The sequence below is a fragment of the Phyllobates terribilis genome, unplaced genomic scaffold (genome assembly GCF_046119375.1).
Source record: "Phyllobates terribilis strain yellow unplaced genomic scaffold, ASM4611937v1 Scaffold_2__4_contigs__length_985480577, whole genome shotgun sequence".
NCBI lineage: Eukaryota > Metazoa > Chordata > Amphibia > Anura > Dendrobatidae > Phyllobates > Phyllobates terribilis.
The window spans coordinates 198,734,722-198,758,325 of NW_027362762.1; the positions used below are offsets into that span (position 1 = coordinate 198,734,722).

General features: G+C 41.7%; 1 protein-coding gene across 3 annotated transcripts in view; it reads left to right on the plus strand.

Annotated features, from left to right (window-relative positions):
* Positions 1-23,604, plus strand: part of KMT2D (lysine methyltransferase 2D) — a 176,884-nt gene that overhangs the window by 61,181 nt on the left and 92,099 nt on the right. For all 3 annotated transcript variants that reach the window (XM_073663778.1, XM_073663779.1, XM_073663780.1), the window contains exons 9-22: positions 124-305; positions 4,039-4,202; positions 4,698-5,566; positions 14,354-14,470; positions 15,807-15,917; positions 16,005-16,109; positions 16,278-16,459; positions 19,323-19,487; positions 19,576-19,685; positions 19,789-19,833; positions 19,944-20,153; positions 20,274-20,420; positions 20,528-20,644; positions 20,805-20,926. In XM_073663778.1, coding sequence (XP_073519879.1) covers positions 124-305; positions 4,039-4,202; positions 4,698-5,566; positions 14,354-14,470; positions 15,807-15,917; positions 16,005-16,109; positions 16,278-16,459; positions 19,323-19,487; positions 19,576-19,685; positions 19,789-19,833; positions 19,944-20,153; positions 20,274-20,420; positions 20,528-20,644; positions 20,805-20,926 — 2,646 coding nt within the window. The remainder of the gene's footprint in view (positions 1-123; positions 306-4,038; positions 4,203-4,697; positions 5,567-14,353; positions 14,471-15,806; positions 15,918-16,004; positions 16,110-16,277; positions 16,460-19,322; positions 19,488-19,575; positions 19,686-19,788; positions 19,834-19,943; positions 20,154-20,273; positions 20,421-20,527; positions 20,645-20,804; positions 20,927-23,604) is intronic.

Consider the following 23,604-nt stretch of genomic DNA (forward strand, 5'->3'; position numbering starts at 1 on the left):
GTAGAAGTAGTGTCACTATCATGACTTCTTTTTCTGAAATGTTACTTTGAAATGACAGGAACTCTGTAATAATTTGAATAATCTTTATTCCTGATAAATGATCGTTTTTACAATGTTTCTTAGAATTGCCGTGTCTGTCGACTCTGCGGCTCTCGCACATCACAGTTGGAACCTGGAAGTTTATGGTATGAGAACTTCTCTGTGTGCAAGAAATGCCAAGCGCAAAGATGCCTAGTGGAGACCTGTGTTCAGTGTAATCAGTCCGGCTCCTTGGAGAACATGAATCAGTGCCCCAAATGCTTAAAGTATGATTCTCTTCTATTTCCTTCTTAATTATTTGTGTGAAAACATAGAACACACACTATACAGAATTTTTATATGGTGTTCAAGATTTGTCATTTTAAATCTGTCACCAAATGTCATAATGCAAACTGCTTATATTATTAAATGGATCTCTCAGACTTAATGAAGCTGGTGGATTTATTTTGAAAATCCGCCAGAATATCTGTACAATAATATGATAATATTGAGTCCAGCTATGGAGGAAAAAAAAAAAAAAAAAAAAAAGGATTCATTAGCTGTTTGAATCTGCCTGACTGCCCGCTCGCTATTTTCCTAGGCAGTGTGATATCTCCACAGCAGGGAGGAGGGACACTGAGGAAGCTATCAATCATCCTAGGTCGGCGGAAAATAATACTAAAGCATTATCCTGTCTTTCTGACGTGTGTTTTCAAAGTAAATATAGGATTCTTATCAAGTCCAAGAGATCTATTTAGTAATTTATGCAGTTTGTATTGTGAAATCTGATGACAGATCTGCTTTACAATGTTTATGAAATTGTGTCCCAATGACTGAAATAAAAATGGCTGTTTAAGCATTGCTGCCGATGCCTAACATTTCTTGAATTGCAGTAAGTTGTACCATTTGTCATGATACCAATTCATTACAATTATGTAATATCTAGTAAAAGAGTGTATTCAAATTGAGTGCACACTCCCGAGGTGATGCGAATATGAAGTATCTTATTCATATAGTAAGTGTCACACAAGGATTAATCGGGTCAATTCAGTGTTACTGGCGACAGTAAAGCTTGTTCATTATTTCTACCCTCCCGATTTTTTTTATCATGGTGTCTCAGCACTAGTGTGATGAAATGGGCCAGGAGGAAGTGTTCCCTGTGCAGCGCCAGGTACTGCTTCTTTATGGTTTCAAGAAACACTGAATTAATCTGATTATACTTGTGATAGCCTTGTATGATTTGCCTACTATACAGTGGTGGCCAAAAGTATTGGCACCCCTGCAATTCTGTCAGATAATACTCAGTTTCTTCCTGAAAATGATTGCAATCACAAATTCTTTGGTATTATTATCTTCATTTAATTTGTCTTCAATGAAAAAACACAAAAAGAATTGTCCTAAAGCCAAATTGGATATAATTCCACACCAAACCTAAAAAAGGGGGTGGATAAAAGTATTGGCACTGTTTGAAAAATCATGTGATGCTTCTCTAATTCGTGTAATTAACAGCACCTGTAACTTACCTGTGGCACCTAACAGGTGTTGGCAATAACTAAATCACACTTGCAGCCAGTTAACATGGATTAAAGTTGACTCAACCTCTGTCCTGTGTCCTTGTGTGTACCACATTGAGCATGGAGAAAAGAAAGAAGACCAAAGAACTGTCTGAGGACTTGAGAAACCAAATTGTGAGGAAGCATGAGCAATCTCAAGGCTACAAGTCCCTCTCCAAAGACCTGAATGTTCCTGTGTCTTCCGTGCGCAGTGTCATCAAGAAGTTTAAAGCCCGTGACACTGTGGCTAACCTCCCTAGATGTGGACGGAAAAGAAAAATTGACGAGAGATTTCAACGCAAGATTGTGCGGATGGTGGATAAAGAACCTCGACTAACATCCAAACAAGTTAAAGCTGCCCTGCAGTCCGACGGTACAACAGTGTCAACCCGTACTATCCGTCGGCGTCTGAATGAAAAGGGACTGTATGGTAGGATACCCAGGAAGACCCCACTTCTTACCCCGAGACATAAAAAAGCCAGGCTGGAGTTTGCCAAAACTTACCTGAGAGAGCCTAAAACGTTTTGGAAGAATGTTCTCTGGTCAGATGAGACAAAAGTAGAGCTTTTTGGGAAAAAGCATCAACATAGAGTGTACAGGAAAAAAAAGAGGCATTCAAAGAAAAGAACACGGTCCCTACAGTCAAACATGGCGGAGGTTCCCTGATGTTTTGGGGTTGCTTTGCTGCCTCTGGCACTGGACTGCTTGACCGTGTGCATGGCATTATGAAGTCTGAAGACTACCAACAAATTTTGCAGCATTATGTAGGGCCCAGTGTGAGAAAGCTGGGTCTCCCTCAGAGGTCATGGGTCTTCCAGCAGGACAATGACCCAAAACACACTTCCAAAAGCACTATAAAATGGTTTTAGAGAAAGCACTGGAGACTTCTAAGGTGGCCAGCAATGAGTCCAGACCTGAATCCCATAGAACAACTGTGGAGAGATCTCAAAATGGCAGTTTGGAGAAGGCTCCCTTCAAATATCAGGGACCTGGAGCAGTTTGCCAAAGAAGAATGGTCTACAATTCCAGCAGAGCATTGTAAGAAACTCATTGATGGTTACCGGAAGCGGTTGTTCGCAGTTATTTTGGCTAAAGGTTGTACAACCAAGTATTAGGCTGAGGGTGCCAATACTTTTGTCCGGCCCATTTTTGGAGTTTTGTGTGAAATGATCAATGATTTGATTTTTGCTTCATTCTCTTTTGTGTTTTTTCCTTGCAAGCAAATTAAATGAAGATAATACCAAAGAATTTGTGATTGCAATCATTTTCAGGAAGAAACTGAGTATTATCTGACAGAATTGCAGGGGTGTCAATACTTTTGGCCACCACTGTATGAATGAAATGCTTCATATTTGCATCACCTTGGTTGAATTTCAATACATGAATTAAAGGGAACTCAGCCATGTCTACTTGTACCCCATTATTATGAGGGCACTCCAAATTATCCTGATTCTGTACTTAAAAAAAAAAAAAAAAAAAAAAAGTGTGCGCTTAGAAGCCTATGTGTGGTGAGCAGCTTACATGCTATTTTTGTTTTTATATTTAACATGGCAGCCAGCAGGTTATAAATGAGTTTTGGGTGGCACAGTAGCTGTGGTTAGCACTGCAGCCTTGCAGCGCTGGGGTCCTGGGTTCAAATCCCACCAAAACATCTGCCAACAGCTGCAATGAGTTTGTATGTTCTCTCCATGTTTGTGTGGTTTTCCTCCCACTCTCCAAAGACATCCTGATGATTGTGAGCCCCAATGGGGACAGCGTTGATATGGTCTGTAAAGCGTTGTGGAATTAATTGCTCTATTTAGGCAAGTAAAATAATTGAATGCATAAAAGTTTTTGCACCACCTACAGTAGATATGCCAGGTTTAGGACGCATAATACTTCCTAACATGTCCTACAACACAAAAAACTTAGTGGTTGACCACTACTTTACCACTGATGATCTATCCTTAGAATAGGTCATCAGTGTCGGGGTCCGACACCTGGCACCCCCGCCAATCAGCAGTTATAGGTGTCAGCAGCTGCCGGCCGGGAATACTCACTTGTGGAGCTGCTCCATCTTCTGATAGTGGCCGAGGCTGGGAACTACACATCCGCCTCTTATTCAAATCAATTGGATGACAGCTGATTGGCAAGGGTGCTGGGTGTCAGCCCCGACCGATCAGACTTTGACCTATCCTAAATGTAAGTCATCAATACTAAAGTGGTGGACAACCTTTTTTTAAAGAGCTAAAAACCACATGCGGCAATGGAACAAGATGTGTAGACTTGCCATAGCTTTTTTTTTTGTGTAGTGTTTTAGTACACCTTGTTCCTGCGTAGGAGCTGACCTTTTTGTAAGCTAGCATGTAATTTTAGTTTTTCCTTAGTTATTCCCATGCTTAACAGTGTTTTGTGCTCTATGTACCTGGATTATGTAATTTTGTGCACTTGTCTTAAACGACTCTATTTCTTTTGTGGGCTTCTCCAGGTTCCATCATTCACTTTGTGCACAGAAGTGTGACTCGCTAGCACGCAGCACGAGTTGTCCGTCATGTAGCAAACAGCAGGCTGCCTTACAGAAGAAAGATGAAAAGGACAAGAGTGTTGAGATCCCAAATACAGCCCTCTCAGAATGTGAAGCCATACCACTAGGTTGGTATTAAGTAGATGTCTTGTTACTTTTGCACATGACATTTCTTACAATGGAATATTTTTAGTAGTGTATTTTTTATTTGCTTCTTCCGCTTTAAGGATGTAATATGGTTGGTGTGGGGTTGTACATTCTGCATATCGTAAGGCAACTTACATAAATGGTTATGATGGCATATATTACTTTTTAGATGGCAGCTTTCTCCAGAGACCATTGGAATAAGTGGTAGTCTAGGACAGAGATTAAGTTGATGTAACAAGCATCACTTTTGTATATGCACGAACATTAAAGACGAGCACGCTTGTGTTCTGTGTAGGAGAACTGGTGATACATAGGCAGAAAGTAGTTACTCTGGATGATTGCAGTACTTGTGCATCACTGTATAACATTGATACTTTGTCAATAATAGGGAATACGTATAATATGTAACCTGTTATGTTCCCTTGGGAAGTAATTAATGTTACTGCACAATTTTTTTTTTTCTTTCAATTTTCTAGAAGTTTTAACAGCAGATGATGATTATGATGATGGGCTTGGTGCCTCGGACAATGAAGCTGCTGAGGCTCCAGACATGCTTCCTAACACACCCTCGCTGCCAATTGAGACCAGAAGTCCTCCTCCTTTGGAAGCAGAACCATCACACCAGGAGAGGACATTTGACCCATGCGCATCACTTGAGGAGGCTCCTGTACTAGTTACAGTGGAAGATGAAGATATGGAAGTTGAGGAAGAAGGCACAGAGAACATTAAGGAACAGAAACAAATCGTTTCTTCACTTTCACAAAGTCCTCCTCGCCAGACATCATCAGTTATACCTTCACCTCCTGATAGGACTCTAGATGAGGATACACAACCTATGGATTCGCTGAGCATAGATGATGGAACCTGCCAGAGTCCTGCCAGGACTAAAGAGAACCCTTCCAATATTTTTTGTCAGCATCCTTCTGTTTTAGACTCTGAAATGATTGTGGACTCTGAAGAGCCTCCCTGTAAGTCTAGAACGAGAATATTAAACAACGATAATGCAATAGGTCAAGATGTTGCAGGGGATTTCTCTATGGACAGAGTTCGAATGCCCATCAGATGCACGATCATCAAGTCAGACATTGTAAATGAGATCTCCAATTTGAGCCAGGGTGATACAACTGGTAGCTTTCATGGCTCTGATCCTTTAGGTTCACCTGACCCCGAGGGCGGGTCCCTCTGTATGGAGATGTGCTTGCACAAGGAGGATGGGTCTTTGAGGCTGTGCACAGACTCTATGCCAGAAACGGACGACTCTCTATTATATGACCCTTCTATTGGGAAATCGGATGGTGAGAAGTCAAGGCGAAAATGCTCTCCAGGTCGATCAAGAGTCAAACATGTAAGTGATAATTGTGTCGGGAGTGTGACGTGCCTTCAGAAAATGATCTGTTCATAACATCAAGGGTTTATTTTAAATGCTTTTTATTGTTGGTATTTTCTTTTTTCTCCTCCCTTGACTTGACCTATAACAAAATCAATAAAGTTCCTGATCCTTGCAAATTACACTTTGGCAACTAAAATTTAATGTCACAAAAAGTAATAATACAGTATTGAATCCAAAGGATTTTTAGAATCAATCGAGATTTCTATAGCATACAAGAATCAAGTGTTCATCCATATAAATTGTGACTTCTCAAAAAAAAAGTGAAAATGTCAGCTGTGACTTTTCAATAAAAAAAAAAAAAATATATATATATATAAATATGTGGTGGGTTGGCTTACATGTGTGCGGTAAATAGTCATGTGGGAGGAGTCAAGTGTTTAAAAAAAGAGAAAAAGAAAAGTGACTTGGTGCTTTGGAATATGTGGCTGTATGTATAATGCATAATGACATTGTGAAGGATGATAAACTACATGGATATGTCTGTATTAAATTTAGAAATGGTAATAAACAAAGACATTATGTAGAAAGAAAAAACACGTATGAGTAAAAAGGGAACAAGATAAGAGGTGTAGAAAAGAAAAATCATATTAAATGAAGTGGAAGAAAACAAAAATAAGAAAATGGGGAAAAAATTGCTGGAATATGTGATAAGCATTGAAGATCGAAAAGACCAAGAAAGCCAAAGTATGAGGTGATGGTTATACTACCTGGCAGGAATCAATCAACTGGGTTAATAATTGCGATCAGATCATCAATCATATCCTCTATTGAGTCCTCGAGGTTTGAGTGTCTTCATGGTGTGTATCCAGTAGGACTCTCGGGTTTTTTAGGGCCCTAATGTGATTGCCACCACGTTTGCTCAATAATCTGGAATCTCAGTTGAGATAGTGTTTGGCGTTAATAAAATATTCAGGGAGAGGGAGCCATGTTTTCATACAACGAATAGTGGATTTATGGTTCGAGATCCTGTCCTTGATCATTTGCGTCATCTCTCCTATATATAGTAATCCACAGACATTTTATTAAATAAATCACGTTTCTGGGTTCGAATGTGTAATTGTCCTCTAATGGAGAGAAATTGTCCTGTGTGAGGATGTAGAAACGAGTCCCCTTTTATAGTGTTAGAGCAGGCTTGGCATCTAAGACACGGGAAAGTGCCATTATGCCTTGCTTTAAGGAATTGTTGATATGTAAGTTTTTTTTAAAACTGCCTATATCCGCTCTTATAATGCGGTTTTTAATATTAGGGGGTCTCTTGAGACACATCAATGGTTTGCTGAAAGTTTAAATTTCCGGATAAGCTTTGTTCAAAATTAACCAATAATGACTTGTTGGATCTTGGTAATAAAAGGATGACACCTGTGGATACATGGTAATCAATTAGCATTATACCTGGTAGTTCTTAATTGTTGGAGAGATGTAGATTCTATTAATTCTTTATTTAGGAGATTTTTTTTTTTTTTACTTAAATTTAATGGTCAGACCTCTATTCTGTAGAGATCCCCTTTCAGTAGTCATCTCATTATTGCCACAGGTTGGATTACATTGAACGATCGAACACAGGGTTCATTATTCACATTAGGTGATGTTCACAGCTCACCTCATCCCCCTCACTGCACGATGACCTCTGAACAGATCACAGAGCATGCCCAGAACAATCTCCATTAGAAGTCCATAAACCTCTGTAGATTACTGCTGCCTATGGTCCATATTGCTGTCCTATAACATATCTCCACACTAGTTCAGGCGAGAATGCCGCCCCATGTACAGAGAATAAATGATCTGGTTTTAATCCAATTAAAGCTACTGTACGTGATACATTCTCTTGAGGTTTACATGTGACTAGTTAAGGTAGGACTTGAGATCTACAATTCTGATGCTCATTGCGTATTAGTACAAGAGCATGCAGTCACCATAACCGTTTCTAGGCCGTAGAATGACGCTTACTCAGCTTTTAGTGACTGCCATAGCTACCACTTTCCTAAGGCAGTTTATGATTTTGCTTTCATGGTGTATGTAGTTATTTCCACCTCACAGTAACGGTGCAGTCATGATTACTAGGCCATACAAGCCCACAAGATGGGAACGCTGAGTGGTGTATTGCTTTAAATAGTCTGTGCTTCATGGCGCTCCCTGCTGAATGCCAAACTGGCTGTGAATGCGGCAGCAACATAAGAAGCGTCGGACTGTGGAGTGGAAATGCACTTCGCGGGGAGATTCCCCACACTCCACTATGTGGCAGATGCACATACCAGATCTTCCTTTTTTTGGCTAGATCTGCAGCACGAGAGAAGTCTAAGTTTGGGTCTGGTTGTTTTTTTTATTTGAAACCAAGGAGCTAAAGCCCAAATCACCAGTGAAGGAAAAGCTTAATGTTCTAGCGTATAAAGACATTCCAGAGCAACGTGCTTCTAATGTTGTGGCTACAGTTTGGGCAAGGCCTTCTCCTGCCCATGACCGTGCTGCTATGCACAAGGGCCAGTGACAAAGCTTCAGATGCTAATGCACAGTACAGTGCAATGACTTGCCGACATATCTTTGTGCGCAGCCTTAAAGGGGTTATCCAAGATGGTGATATTGATTCCCTATCCTTTTCCATAGGTAATCATTATAATTAATGGAGCACCCACCAACTCTATTAATCGGCTGTTTGTAGCTTTTGGCAGTAACCAAATATAGACCGTATAGGGAGTCTGAACAGTGCGGCTCCGTACACTGTGTATTTGCTGTTTTTTGGGTTCCCATTCACTTCAGTACGAGCAGAGGTGCAGTACCGGGAGCCATCACCAGTCTGTGTTTGGCGCTGTCCGATGTTCTCCATGGACTCATTGACTTGCATGGCTGAGTGTGATCATCAGACTATCTGATGAAACCTGGGCATGCAGTGTTTCCTTCCCCCCCACCCCTCCCCGTTCCTTCCATCTCCCTTGGATGGACTCTACCTGAGATAAAATAAAGAAAAAAAAAGTGCATGGCCCCATAGCATTAGTCCGAGTGCAATCCAGTGCTTTGTCCCTTAGGTTTATCCATTTATTATGCTGTTAGAATCCAACCACTGCCATCCCCCTGATGGCTCACACAAGGACATGAATTCAAAAATCATCACAGAAAAGAAACAGGCCTTCCCAACACCAGGTCAGATTACCAAAGCACAAGCAGGACGCGGCAGACCTGGTAATCTGACCTGGTGTTGGGAAGGCCTGTTTCTTTTCTGTGACAATCCCCACTGATGCCAAGAACGGGGGAGCCTTGCCCTCTTGTGAGCTTGGACTAATTGTACATACCCATACAATAAATCTATACCATTATTTATTCCACACAGTGAACGGCGTAAAATGAAGAAAAATGGCACAATTGCTGGTTTTTGCTCATCCAATTTCTCACACAAATGAAATCCAAAGTCATGTACACAAAAAAGCACCAGTGAAAACTACAGCACGTCTCTCGCAAAAAAAACAAAACAAAACAAAACCCAAAAGCCTCATATAATGCTGTCCTTAGAAAAGAGTTAAAAAGAAAAACAAAATATCTCAGCATGTAGAAATCCCCCCCCCCCCCAGAACACTGTAATACCACTAATGAGGTACTGTCATTATTCAGATTGATCTGCAGAAAGTTAACATGTCAATTAATACTATACGAAGTTGAGTTTAAAAAAACAAAAAATCAGGATTAGTTTTTCACCACTCAAAAAGTGTGTGATCAAAAAGTTTGTATTTATCAGAAAATAGTACAACTGAAAACTACATTTTGTCACTTAAAAATAAGTTCCTTTGACAGAAAATTGTAAAAGCGTGTGGGTCTCAGAATACGGCAATACAAGCACAAAAGACATACGGTATATATTGAAATTCCAGAAAAACAGCTACTCTGCCCAAGTGGGTGCAAATCTCCCCCAAGATAACAAAGCTTCCTGGGAAAGAAATAACATTACATACACAGTGGCATGTAAAAGTTTTGGCACCCCTGGTCAAAATTACTGTTATTGTGAATAGTTAGGCAAGTGGAAGATTAAATGATCTCCAAAAGGACTAAAGTTAAAGATGACACATTTCCTTTTTGTATTTTAGGCAAAAAAAATATAATATAATGTATTATTATTATTATTATTATTATTATTATTTATATATATATATATATATATATATATATATATATATATATATATATATATATATATATATATATATATATATATATATATATATATATATATATATAATATAATATAATATAATATAATATAATTTTCATCTTTTTTACATCACAGCTTGTAAACGCTTTTTGTAGCCAGCCATGAGTCTTTCAATTCTTGTTTGAAGGATTTTCATCCATTCTTCCTTGAAAAATTCTTCCAATTCTGTGAGATTCCTGGGTTGTCTTGCATACACTGCTATTCTGAGGTCTAGCCACAGATTTTCAATGATGTTCAGATCAGGGGACTTCAGCTTGCTCCTTTTGAGGATTGTGGATTTTGATGTGCATTTAGGATCATTATCCATTTGTAGAAGCCATCTTCTTTTCAAGTTCAGCTTTTATTTTTTTTTTTTCTTCTATACAGCTGGTTTGCATCAAGAATTTGTTGAAATTTCATTAAATCCATTCTTTCCTTTACCATGAAATGTTCCCCATTTCATTGGCTGCAACACAACCCTAAAGCATGATTGATCTACCCCCATGCTTAACCCCTTTCTGACATGTGACCTAATAGTCATGGTGACCTGGGCCGATTGGACCAATGACGCACTATTGGGTCATATGGCAATCGCCGCCAGGTGTCAGCTGATTGTCAGAGCTGACACCCAGTACTATGTGCAGGGAGTGGTCCCGCACCGCTCCCGGCACATTAACCCCCTCAATGCTGCGATCGAAGTCTATCGCAGCATTGCGGGGCAAGGGGAGGTGATCGCAGATACTCTCCTCTCCTGCCGGCGTCCAACGCTGTGTGCTGCGGCTCCCGAATGTTGCCATGACGACCCGATGTTGTCATGACAACATCTGGGTCACCAAACAGCAGGAAGATACTTTGGTCACGCGCAGTGCATGACCAAAGTATCTTCTCCCTCCATACAAAAAAATGCAATAAAACTCTATCAAAAAGACTAATGCAAATAAAAATTGTACCGATGAAAACGTCATCTTGTCCCGCAAAAAACAAGCCGCTATACAGCTCCATCGGCCGAAAAATAAAAGTTATAGCTCTCAGAATAAAGCGATACAAAAAAATATTTTTTCTATAAAATATTTTTTGTGTAAAAGCGCCAAAACATCAAAAATAATATAAATGTAGTACCGCTGTAATCATACTGACACGAAGAATAACGCTGCCTTATCAATTTTACCACACATGGAACGGTATAAAAAATAAATAAATAAATAAAATATTCCGGAATTGTTGGTTTTTGTTTATTCTCCCTCCAAAAAATTGGAATAGAAAGCGATAAAACGCCATGTGCCCAAAAAATGGTACCAAGAAAAACGTCAACTTGTCCCGCAAAAAACAAGCAGTCACATGACTGTCGGCCGAAGTATGGAAAAATTATAGCTCTCTAAATATGGCGATGCAAAAACCTAGTCTTTGCAAAAAAAAAAAAAAAAGTCTTTTAGTGTGGGACAGCTGTCAATAATAAAAAGCCGCTATGAATCTGGTATCTCTGTAATCGCACTGACCCGAAGAATAAAGCTTTCTAATCACTTATACCGTATGAGGAACGGCCTAAAAAATAAACTCTATGGTTAGGGTTAAGGTTGTGCTAGGGTTGGGATTGGGATTTTTTCAAAAGTTAAAAAAAAAAAAATACGATATGGCGACTAATGTTGAGCGCAAGTGCTCGCTACTTGAGTTTGCATCGGGTGCTCTAGTATGCACCGAGTATAGCGGGTGCAGGAGTGACATGCTCGAGTCTCCTCCCCATATGTTTTGCAGCTGTTATACCGCCCCCAAAAAAACCTTGCGGGAATTGCCTGCCATGCACGAGCGATCCCTGCATATTTGTGTGTTCTTTTGTGTCTAATAACCGTGAAACATGTGGGCGGGGACTCGAGCATTTCACTTGAGCACCCGCGATACCTGGTGCATACCTGAGTACCCGATGCAAACTCAAGTAGTGAGCACTTGCGCTCAGGACTAATGACAACTTATTCAATATGATGACCTAATGTTATCAAATTCTGTGTCGTACCTCTGGGTTCAAAATGTTCACTATACCCCTTTGATAAAATCCTTGAGGGGCTAGTTTCCAAAATGGAGTCACTTGTGGGGGGTTTCCGCTGTTTAGGTGCATCAGGGGCTCTCCAAAAGCAACATGGCGTCCGCTAACTATTCAAGCAAATTTTACATTCAAAAAGTCAAATGGCGCGCCTTCCCTTCCGAGCCCTGCCGTGCGCCCAAACAGTGGTTTTCCCCCATATATGGGGTATCGACGTGCTCAGGAGGAATTGCACAACAAGTTGCATGGTGCAATTTCTCCTGTTATCCTTATGAAAATGCAAAATTGGAGGCTGAAAAACATTTTTGTTGCAAAAAATGTGAAAATTTTATTTTTACGGATCAATGTTCTAAACTTCTGTGAAGCACCTGGGGGTTCAAGGTGCTCACCACACATGTAGATAAGTTCCCTGAGGGGTCTAGTTTCCAAAATGGTGTCACTTGTGGGGGGTTTCCACTGTTTAGGCACATCAGGGGCTCTCCAAACGCAACATGGCGTCCGCTAATTATTCAAGCAAATTTTACATTCAAAAAGTCAAATGGCGCTCCTTCCCTTCCGAGCCCTGCCGTGCGCCCAAATAGTGGTTTTCCCCCACATATGGGGTATTGGCGTGCTCAGGAGAAATTGCACAACTCATTTTGGGGTCTGTTTTTTTTTTCCTGTTACCCTTGCAAAAATAAAAAAAAATTGGGGTCTAAATTAACATTTTTGTTAAAGTTAAATGTTCATTTTTTTTTCTTCCACATTCCAAAAATTCCTGTGAAGCACCTGAAGGGTTAATAAAGTTCTTGAATGTGGTTTTGAGCACCTTGAGGGGTGCAGTTTTTAGAATGGTATCACCTTTGGGTATTTTCTGTCATAAAGGCCCCTCAAAGTCACTTCACTTCAAATGTGATGTGGTCCCTATAAAAAAAAAAAAGTTTTGTAAATTTTGTTGGAAAACTTAGAAATCGCTGGTCAACTTTTAACCCTTATAGCTCCCTATCAAAAAAAAAATGTTGGTTCCAAAATTGTGCTGATGTAAAGTAAACATGTTGGAAATGTTGTTTATTAACTATTTTGTGTGACATCTGATTTAAGGGCATAAAAATTAAAATTTTGACAATTGCTAATTTTTCGCCATTTCCGTTTCTTTCACAAACGCAAGTGATATCGAAGAAATTTTACCACTATCATGAAGTACAATATGTCACGAAAAAACAGTCTCAGAATCAGGGGGATCCGTTGAAGCGTTCCAGAGTTATTACCTCATAAAGTGACAGTGGTCAGAATTGTTAAAATTGGCCCGGTCATTTAACGTGCAAACCACCCTCGGGAGTAAAGGGGTTAATGGTTGGCGAGATGTTCTTTTCCTGAAATTCTGTGCCATTTTTTCTCCACACATACCTTTTGATCATTGTGTCCAAAGAGTTCTATTTTAACCTTATCGGTCCACCGGACTTGTTTCCAAAATGCATCAGGCTTGTTTAGATGTTCTTTTGCATACTTCTGATGCTGAATTTTATGGTGAGATGCTGGAGAGGTTTTCTTCTGATGACTCTTCCATGAAGGCCATATTTGTGACTGTCTCTCTGAACAGTAGAACAGTGTACCACAACTCCAGAGTCTGCTAAATCTTTCTGAAGGTCTTTTGCAGTCAAGTGGGGGTTCCGATTTGCCCCACTAGCAATCCTACAAGCAACTCTCACTGAAATTTTGCTTGGTCTTCCAGACCTTATCTTGACCTCTACTGTTCCTGTTAACTGCCATTTCTTAATTACATTTTGAACTGCGGAAAGGACAACTTGAAAACGCTTTGCTGTCTTCTTATAGCCTTCTCCTGCTTTATGGGCCTCCACCATTTTCAAAGTGCTAGGCAGCTGCTTGGAAGAACCCATGGCTGCTGCTTTTTGGCACATGGTTAGACTAGGCTGGGTTTTTATAAAGCTGGGAAATTTGCATCACCTGGCCTTTCCGAACGATGATGGTGAACAAGCCATAACCCTAACAGGCTAAGGTCTGAAACCTTGGTCAAAGTTATCTGAGCACACAAATCTGCAAGGGTGCCAAAACTTTTGCATCTGCACATTTTCCTTTTAGTATTTTTTTTTTTAATGTAAAAAATTATTATTCTTTTTTTGCTTTTTTTTTTTTAATGGCTAAACTACAAAGGAAATATCTTTAACTTTAGCACTTTTAGAGATCATTTCATCTTCAACTTGTTTATCTGTTCACAAGAACAGTAATATTGACCAGGGATGCCAAACCTCTTACAGGCCACTGTATTTCCTCCGGGATAAATAAAGTATATCTTATCTTATTATATATAAAATTATACATGATATTGCGGTGAGACTTTGCATGTGAGTTATTGTGCTGGTAAGGGGATCATGTTCTGGAGTGTAATGCGCTGCTCTCGCGATGTGCACGTGGTAGAGCATTGTCCCTTTTTATTAGAGATGCAATACTACAGCTTGTTTCATGTGCTAATTCTCCATGTTTGACAGTGTTTTTTGTACGTTTACATTTTAATACTGTAATGTCATATTTATAGGGTCGAAGCAGCAGCTTTCCTGGAAGACGGCGACCTCGAGGAGGTAGTGGTGTTGGTAGTAGGGGTAGAGGCAGGTCGAGATTAAAGTCTACAACCTCTTCCATTGAAACTTTGCCGGTGAGATTTGAGAAATGCCTACATACATACTCAAACTTGTGTTTTAAAAAAGATTCTTATGGGACTACCAAGCAGACCCAGATGTGTACTGTTGGGGTGGGAAGTTTGGGAATGTCCTTTTTTTCATGGGAAATGAACCAGATATTTTCAAACCTGCTAGAAATTGTTAGGAAATCTGTCATTCATTTTAGCCAAAAATGTAGAGCGGAATATAATGCCTTACCTATGACGCACCAAAAAAAGGAGTATGTGCAAGACGAATTGTGGTAAAAGCATCATGATTTCATTAATAAGCTCATTAACACACACAGATGATATTAGAGGGAATCCAGAGAGAGCTATGAGGGAATATAGGCAGAAGGAAATGTGTGTAAATAATGACAAATTAAAGAAATAGTACAAGCCATAATGGTCCCTATTACAGAGCAAAATGCAGATATGACCGACATCAAGCAATCAGACATGATCACATACTGCCTTAAGGCGCAGACAGCCAACCTTTCCCGAAGCGCGTTTCAACTGAAGCCATTACATGGACTCTGCAAATGGCATCTCCAATCCAGCCAAATCTGGTGGTGCTTACCTTCAGAGCCCTGCCGTGTGCCTAGAAAGTAGTTTCTGAAATTCTGTAACTAAATTGTAGTGTTTAATTTCTCATTTTACCCCTTGTGTAGATTAATTATTTGGGGTGAAATCACCATTTTAGTGGGAAAAATTAAATTTTTCATTTTTTTTTTTTTTTTTTTTTACTTTTCACTTTGATAACCAGTCAGGTGTTTCACATAAATTAAATCACACTTTTTTCATTTATGGATTTGAGGTCTTTGAGGGTTGCAGTTTTTTATAATGTCTTGCCTTTTAACAGTATTTAGAGCCCTCAAAGTCACTTAAAAAAATGAATCTATATATTTCCTTGACGATATGAAAAACTGCTGCTGAGTGATTACATTTTCTTAAAAAATTAAAATGCGCTTTAAATCATGCTGAGTTAAGTATATACATGGTAAATGTTAGTTAACTATTTTGTGTGGTACGACAATTGGAATTTGTTTTTCCCTTTAAAACAAAGTTTGAAAATGTGCTCATTTTTCTTAATTTCTGCAAATGTCAGATATTTCATAAAATGAAAACCTATATCCCATTAAATGTACCACTAACCTAAAGAACAATGTGTCACAAAGAAACCCAGTCTGAGAATCACTGGGATATGTAGGAGCAGAGTTATTGCCCCATGAAGTGACACTGGTCAGATTATAATAATGGCGCTGAAATGCAGTCTGCTTCTTAGGATTGTCATCTGGCATTTCTCCTTTAAATGTAATCCCTGTATTGTCAGATGGCAGATGCTGAATGCTCTCCAGGTAAAGAGGAGGAGGAAGAGGAGGATGATACCATGCAAAACACAGTGGTGCTCTTCTCCAACACAGACAAATTTGTGCTCATGCAGGTAAGGTGTTTTTATCCTTCAGGGTCATTTTGTCCCTTTTTTGTCAATGTTCGATTTCAATGGCTTTTTATTTTTTTTGTCTTTTAGGATATGTGTGTTGTGTGTGGCAGCTTTGGACGTGGGTCAGAGGGGCATCTTCTCGCTTGTTCCCAGTGCTCACAGTGCTATCACCCCTATTGTGTGAACAGCAAGGTATGTGCTCTTCTCTTCCCTCCCTGTATAATATTCTCCTTTTTCTTTCTTTCCCTCAACCTGCAATTTGATGTAGAGAAATAAAACCGGTGTATGTCGCAATTGCCAAATTCATCAAAAATTCTTCAATTCTTATTTTTTTTTCTTACAATGTGCCTATATATCCAGATTACAAAGGTGATGCTCCTGAAGGGCTGGCGATGTGTGGAGTGCATTGTCTGTGAAGTGTGTGGGAAGGCCACAGACCCGTCCCGCTTGCTGCTCTGTGACGACTGTGACATCAGTTACCACACATACTGCCTCGACCCTCCTCTGCACACCGTACCGAAGGGAGGTTGGAAATGCAAATGGTGAGTAAAGCCTTGAAGAATAATATCTTTAATAATTTACTATATCAGAAGTCTGTTTTGTCCACATTCATAACCTGTTTGGCTTTGTTCTTAATCTTAAAGGGGTTGTCCAGTCTAAATTGATAAGTATGCAGTCACTTTGTTTGGGCGTGGCGGCGCTCAATACAAGTGTATGCAGCGAGGTCGCGTCCACTAGATGGGCTCTGCCCAGGAGTATGTATAATGCATACCTACCCTCTGGTCCTGTGCGTGCGCTGGGGGGGATTCAGAAGTCTGCTGTGATGTAGAATGCCTGCAGACTTAGTGATTTAGACCAGACAACCCCTTTAACCAATAAATGTTGTGTAGAAGCTCAATCTGCTCCCCTGGTATGTTGTAGTAATTGCTTAGATGATTTTTTCATTCAATGACCAATCTGGAGCATCTTTTCTTATTAGTGTATTTAGCTGTTCCTCTGTGGTTCCTACTAGAAATTTACGAATAGGCTAGGGCTATGTCACTGCACTCTCGGGTGCTGGCTGTGCAGGGACTTGCCCCATTATTGCAGGGAAAATTGCAACACCCAGTAGTCTCTTTATGCCGTTCCAGGAAAAATTACAGGGTAACAGCACAGCAGAGTCCTGATGCCAAGAATGGTGACTATTGCCCTTTAAAGGGAATCTGTCACCAGATTTTTGCCATGTTGTGTGAGAGCAGGTATATTTGATGTAATGTAGGGGCAGAGACTCTGATTCCAGTGATGTCACCTGCTGGGCTGCTTGCTGTCATTTTGATATAATCACGGTGTTCTCTTGCAAATCTAGCAGTTATGAAGCATACACCCAGTAGCACTACATTGTGACACATACAAAGACCGCTCCGCTTTCTTACATCACATTTTTTCTCCCCTTTTTGAGTGACTTTGCTATATTCTAGAATATACCAATGGGTAAATTGGCCTCTTATGAAATTGGTTGTCTTGTGAAAAATGCTATTGTGAGTCCTATTCAATATGTGCAATGTTCTAAAAACCAAAGCCTACTCCATTATACCTAATGTACAGGGTATCTAGCACCCCTAGTTTTCTCCACAAAATGGGAATTGGGCCCATTCTGTGTCCTAGTTGTGGTAAGGATAAAGCCCATGTAATGCACATGCTATGAGAATACACCAGAACTGGAGCAATTTGGAAAGAGGCGGTACCTCTGATAGAGTGGGAGTATTGTATAAAACTTTGGTTAGATCCAAGAGTGTGTATTTTGGGTGTGCTGGAAGAGGAGATGGACCCCGGGGCCTCGATAGTGATAGTTGTGCTTCGTATTTTTATTCCAAGCTTGCAAATGACTTGCATTACACTGAATAGATTCTAGTCCTACTACTACTGCAGAATTAATAAATAATATAAATAATACACTGCTTTTTCAATTATTAGATCTAAAAAGAAGTGCTCTACACAAATTGAACATTTTTTGAGGAAAAATGGTTGCGGTTGCCCTGTATTGCTTTAGTGAAAGAAGGGATGATGCAGACTTTTTCAGCGCTTATATATGATGTATCTAAATGAAAACTGATAGCAATTGCATTTGGCTTTTGAATATAAATCCTATACTAATGGAAGGCTGGATTGGGGAGGAAATTGCCAGTTTTCCTTTGCCTAGACATAGAAAATACTTTTATTTAGTACTTTGAGTTTAACGATAGGCTTGACCCAGTGTTCACATAACACAATTTGAAAGTTTCATTTTTCTTATCTGGATAATGCCTTAAGTGTTACTGTATTTCCTTTTAGTGTTTTTGTTATGTTTTGGAAAATGTAATTTTTTTTTTTTTTTAATGAAAAAAAAAAAAAAAAGATCCTATTTAGAAGCAAAAAAACGGACTTCCTCTTCTGGAAGTGAGGCCAGTCCAGGTTCCAAGGAGAGCAGTTAAAGAGGTTGTCCATTACTTTTAATATTGATGGCCTATTCTTAGGATAGGTCATCAATGTCTGAAGAGTGGGGGGTGTGGCACCCGACACCGCTGCCGATCAGATGTTCTGTGTCAGCGGTGGCAGGAACTACCCACCTAGTGAGCTGCACAGCACATCTCCTGCTGAATAATTTGCTGCGTACTGAACATCCGACCCCCTATTCAAATCAATAGGGGGCTCATGTGCAGTACCCGCTACGGCCACTATTCTGCCGACACCAAGAACAGCTTATCGGCTGGGGTGCCGAATGTTGCACTCTCACCGATCAGGCATTGATGACCTATCCTAAGGATGGGCAGCACGGTGGCTCAGTGGTTAGTTCTACAGCCTTGTATCGCTGGGGTCGTGGGTACAAATCCCACAAAGGACAACATTTGCAAGGAGTTTGTATGTTCTCCCCATGTTGTGTGGGTTTCCTCCCGGTTCTCCGGTTTCCTCCCACACTCCAAAGACATACTGATAGGGAATCTAGATTATGAGCCCCAATGGGGACAGTGCCGATATTGTCTGTGAAGCGCTGTGGAATTAATAACGCTATATAAGTGAGTAAAATAAATAGGCCATCAATGTGGATGTAGTGGGCAACCGATTGATGGAGCTGAACCAACAAAATAAGTTTGTTTACAGAATTGTGACAGTGCGCCAAGGCCTTTTTGCTGTGGTTTCCCCAATAGTGCAGCTCCCCCATCACTGGGACCTATCTAATACAAGAGTCCAATACTAGGCAGCCTAATAATCTCTTTCAGCGCTTACTCATTTTAGAGTTTAAAGTCTCAATCATTGAGCCAAATTTTCAAGTGTAATACCTGTGCTCCTGAAAAATCACCCCTTATTGTATGGTTTTCCATGTGACAAAAAAAATCAAATGGGATTTAAAGCTGTGAAGACAATCAGAGTAAGTTGTGCTTGTTGCAGGTGCGTGTGCTGCATGCAGTGTGGCTCCATCAGTCCGGGATTCCACTCAGAATGGCAGAACAATTATACCCACTGCGCACCCTGTGCCAGCTTGGTCTGCTGCCCTGTATGCCACCTAAACTATATGGAGGGTGATCTACTGATCCAATGTCAAAACTGCGAGAGGTAAGCAATGACGGATGCGCTGTCATTTTGCGCCTTTGTACTTCCATCTACAGTGCGCACTAAGTGATTTTCTGCCTCTGGTAATCAGGTGGTTGCATGCGGTTTGTGAGAATCTGTTCACTGAAGAAGAGGTAGAAGATGCAGCCGATGAAGGCTTTCACTGTACATCCTGTCAGCCATTCATTATAAAACCAATTGGTATGTAGAGATCGGAGTTCAGTTTGTTTCCTTTATTATTGTGTTACTTGCAGATACGCATTAAATCCACTTTTTCCCCCCCCCCGTACCTATATTCCACTAGTTCCAGTAATCCTTCCACCAAGTCCAATTAAGGTGAAAGAACCTGGTGAGTTTGTCGTACTCTTCTTAATTTTTCCTGCCTCCTAGCACTATACTTTCCTTGGAAAGAATGCGGTTATTTTTGAGATAGCTGATTATAATCACCTTTGCTTGCAGAGCCTCAGTATTTCCGTTTTGAGGGAGTTTGGTTGACCGATGCGGGCATGGCATTGCTGCGTAGCCTCACATTATCACCTCTCCAGAAAAAGAAACCTAGGCGGTCCCGACTGAGTACTGGTGGAGAGATTTACTTGGACGGTCCGGAGCATGGCGCATGTGATGACAGGAAGGAAGGGGATGCCGAGTGTGATGAACAGAAAGCAGACGGTGAGCCCTTTTGGCAGAAATGCGCTGCCTGCACTCTCGTTCTCTGTGCTTATGTTTGCTTAGTTTGGTCTTGTGAACTTGTCTATTCTCCTAAGACATTTTTTTTCTAATTTTTATTAGGTGGCAATAATGAACCCATGGAGTGTGAGATCAAGTTAGAACCCCCCGGCACTCCTGAGCATGAAGCTGGAGGAGAAATGGAGGTCATAAAGGGGGCTGAAGATGCAGAAGACTTAAAGAAGAAGAAAAGAAAACCATATAGGCCAGGTAGGAACCTACAATGGTTTGGGCTTGAAACATACATACTTTATTTGATCAGTTTTGTTTTTTTTTAGTTGCATTACTAGGTCACATATAACATAATTGTTGTTTAGGAATTGGTGGATTCATGATCAGACAGAGAAAAACTCACACACGCTCCAGGAAAGGCCACGCAGCATTTTTGGAGGTCTTTCGGGAAAACCCGAACCAAGATATTCATCCAGATGATCGTGAGTTTCTTCCTATAAACACAAACTTTCTTTTTTTTAGCCTGTTATGCATCTTACATTGAATTATTTATTAGCTATACTAATATAAATACACCTTCCACATATCCCTAAATTTGTATCCATGGGGTATAAGACTAACGTGACACTTCATTATTTACAGCCTCTCAAGAGGCCCCTGCAGAAGGTGGCCCAGAGCCAGGGACAACCGAGACAGAAGAAAAGAAGAAACGAAGAGGCAGAAAGAAGAGCAAACTTGAGGATATGTTCCCAGCATACCTGCAGGTGAATGTCCGTGTACTAAACTGGGTCGTGCATAATGTATATTATTCCTGTGAGTGTCTAAGTTACTCATACTTTGTAAACTTTGTTAATTAAACCTACTAAGGACCAGGGAACTTTTTCTTTTTGTCTTCATCACCTTCCACCATTGTACTTGCAACATAGACATATGAGGACTTGCTTTTTTTGTGGCACAAATTGTAGTTTTGACTGATCCCATTAAATTTGCCAGTATAATGTACTGATAAACAAGGAAAAAATTCCAAGTGGGATGAAATGATGAGAAAAAAAAGAGTAACTGCATTTTTGGGGCTTTTGCTATGATGGAGTTCAATGTGCAGATACAGTGTCCTGGTAACATGAAATTACCAGGTAGGTGCACTTACGGCGATGACAGAATTTCACCTCCCCCCTCCCCATGATTTTAAGTGATTAAATAAAAAAAATTATTTCTGAGTCTCCATTTTCCGAGACCCTTAACATTTTTATTTTTCTGTTGATGGAGCTGGGTAAGTGCTTTTTCTTTATCGCTTCATTGGGGGACACAGGACCATGGGTGTATGCTGCTGTTGCTAGGAGGTTGACACTATGCAAAAAAAGGAAAATAGCTCCTCCTCCGCAGCATGCACCCGCCTACAGTCACCAAGCTCACCAGTTTAAGCTTAGTGTCTGTAGGAGGTAGACCTGGATCTTCACAGATCCAACCCTGTTGTGTTTATTAACCTTTCTTTTTTCTTTTTCAGATACAGCTCTTCAGGCTAACAGGGAACATTGCGTCCCCTGTTAACCCACTAGCGACCGAGAGAGCAATGTGGCTACCCCTACTTATCCCCTGTCACCTTAGAGTGTCTCAGGGTGATCTCGGTGGCCAGTCCTAGCCTGTTCCCCACCCCAGCCCCCTCCTCGGAGCGGCCTGGGTGGGAAGACGGTGGTCCCTGCCGGTGACCTTCCCCCAGTTTCCTGGGGTTGACACCCTCTCCTGCACTGTCCAGGACTGGACAGTGCGGGAAGGAGGAAAAGCCAGGATCCCCCCCCTATCCAGGAAGGCATCCTGAGACCATCCTCAGAAGGAGAAAGGAAGGGACGGTTCCCAGACCCGCTAAGACAGGTACTCCCTGCCTTCTAGCTGCAGGTCCCACTCCCCCGGTGTTACCTGCCTCCCTCCCCCTCTCACCAAACATGGCGCTTAACAGCTCTTCCCTAGGCCGCATCCTCCTTCTCCTTCATAATGCGCGGCAAATCTGCCGCGCTTTTCTCCGTCAAGGGTGTGTGTGTGTGGGGGGGGGGGGGGGGCGTGTCCGGCTGCTCCGACGGCTATAAGCCCACCCCTTTTGACCAACCAGGGCCGAGGTGCATAGTGACGCTTCCGTCACGCCGTCGTGCCTTCGGCGGACCTATCACGGCGGGCTTCTCAAGCCCGCCCCCCCTTCCCATCTACCTATCGCAGCCTCGTCGCGCTCCGTCATCAACTCTGCGTCCTCTGCACCGACGCCATCTCTCTGCCGCACGCAGCTCCCCGCTCCGTCGGCACCTATTGACCCGCTCCAGCCTCACCTTCGGAGCCTTCAGGGGGACACGGGACCGCTTCTCTACAGGATCGGGTAAGCTCTGTCCTGACACAGACTCCCCTGCTCACAGAGCTCCCCTCTGCAGTATCCCTGGTCAGGCACATATGCCCAAACCCAGGGAGCCCCCAGTCCGTCCCTCTCACATCGTCACATACTACGCCTGTGCTCTTTGCGGTACTAAGTGGCCCCTGGGTCTCACTACGGCCTTCTGCTCGACCTGCAAACCTCCCGCCATGCTGGCACCCCAAGATTCCCCCGCCGCTCAGGTCGTGGTAACCCCCGCCCCTCCGGAGTGGGCTGTTGCTATGTCACAGTGTGTCTCTGACCTCACCAAGGTTTCTCAATCTCTGGTGCAGGTCTTAGAACGCTTGCCAGAACGTTTGCCTATGCTATCCACGGCCACCAGCGCTCCGAACGTCCCCACAGACTATTCGCAGGCACCCCTGCCCCCTCCTCAAAGGGGCAGACTGACAGCACGTTCTCAAAAACGGACCCACGCAAGCTCATCCTCCACCTCTCCAGACTCCAAGATGCTCCCTGCGTCTCACACCTCTTCCCCGGAGGTCGCCCAGGGATCTAACTCTGCTTCAGATTCAGACTCTGGTTCTGACTCAGATCAGAATTCCAAGGTCCAGGACATGATAGACAGCCTTATAACGGCTGTCAATCAGACTCTGCATGTTACAGAAGACGAGAGCCCTTCCCGGGATTACTCAGTTTCCTTCAAAAAGATTAAGCGTCCTGCACGCTCCTTTTCTAACCATGCAGAATTTGACAGTGTTTTTCAAAGCATCCAGAAAAGCGCTTTACAGGAAAGAAACAGTTAAACGTCCTATACCTATTTAACCACGACCTTGTCAGCAAATGGACGGAGTCCCCATCTGTGGATCCTCCCGTCTCTCGCCTTTCCACCAAGACGGTACTGTCTCTTCCGGATGGTTCTTCTCTTAAGGATACCATGGATAGACAGGTGGAGGCCCTCACCAAGTCAGCCTTTGAGGCTGCGGGCACCTCCCTCTGCCCTTCCTTATCCTCAACTTGGGTATCAAAAGCGGTGTCCGCATGGGCCAAACAGCTCAGACAGGGCATCCTAGTAGGCGCCTCCCTGGACGA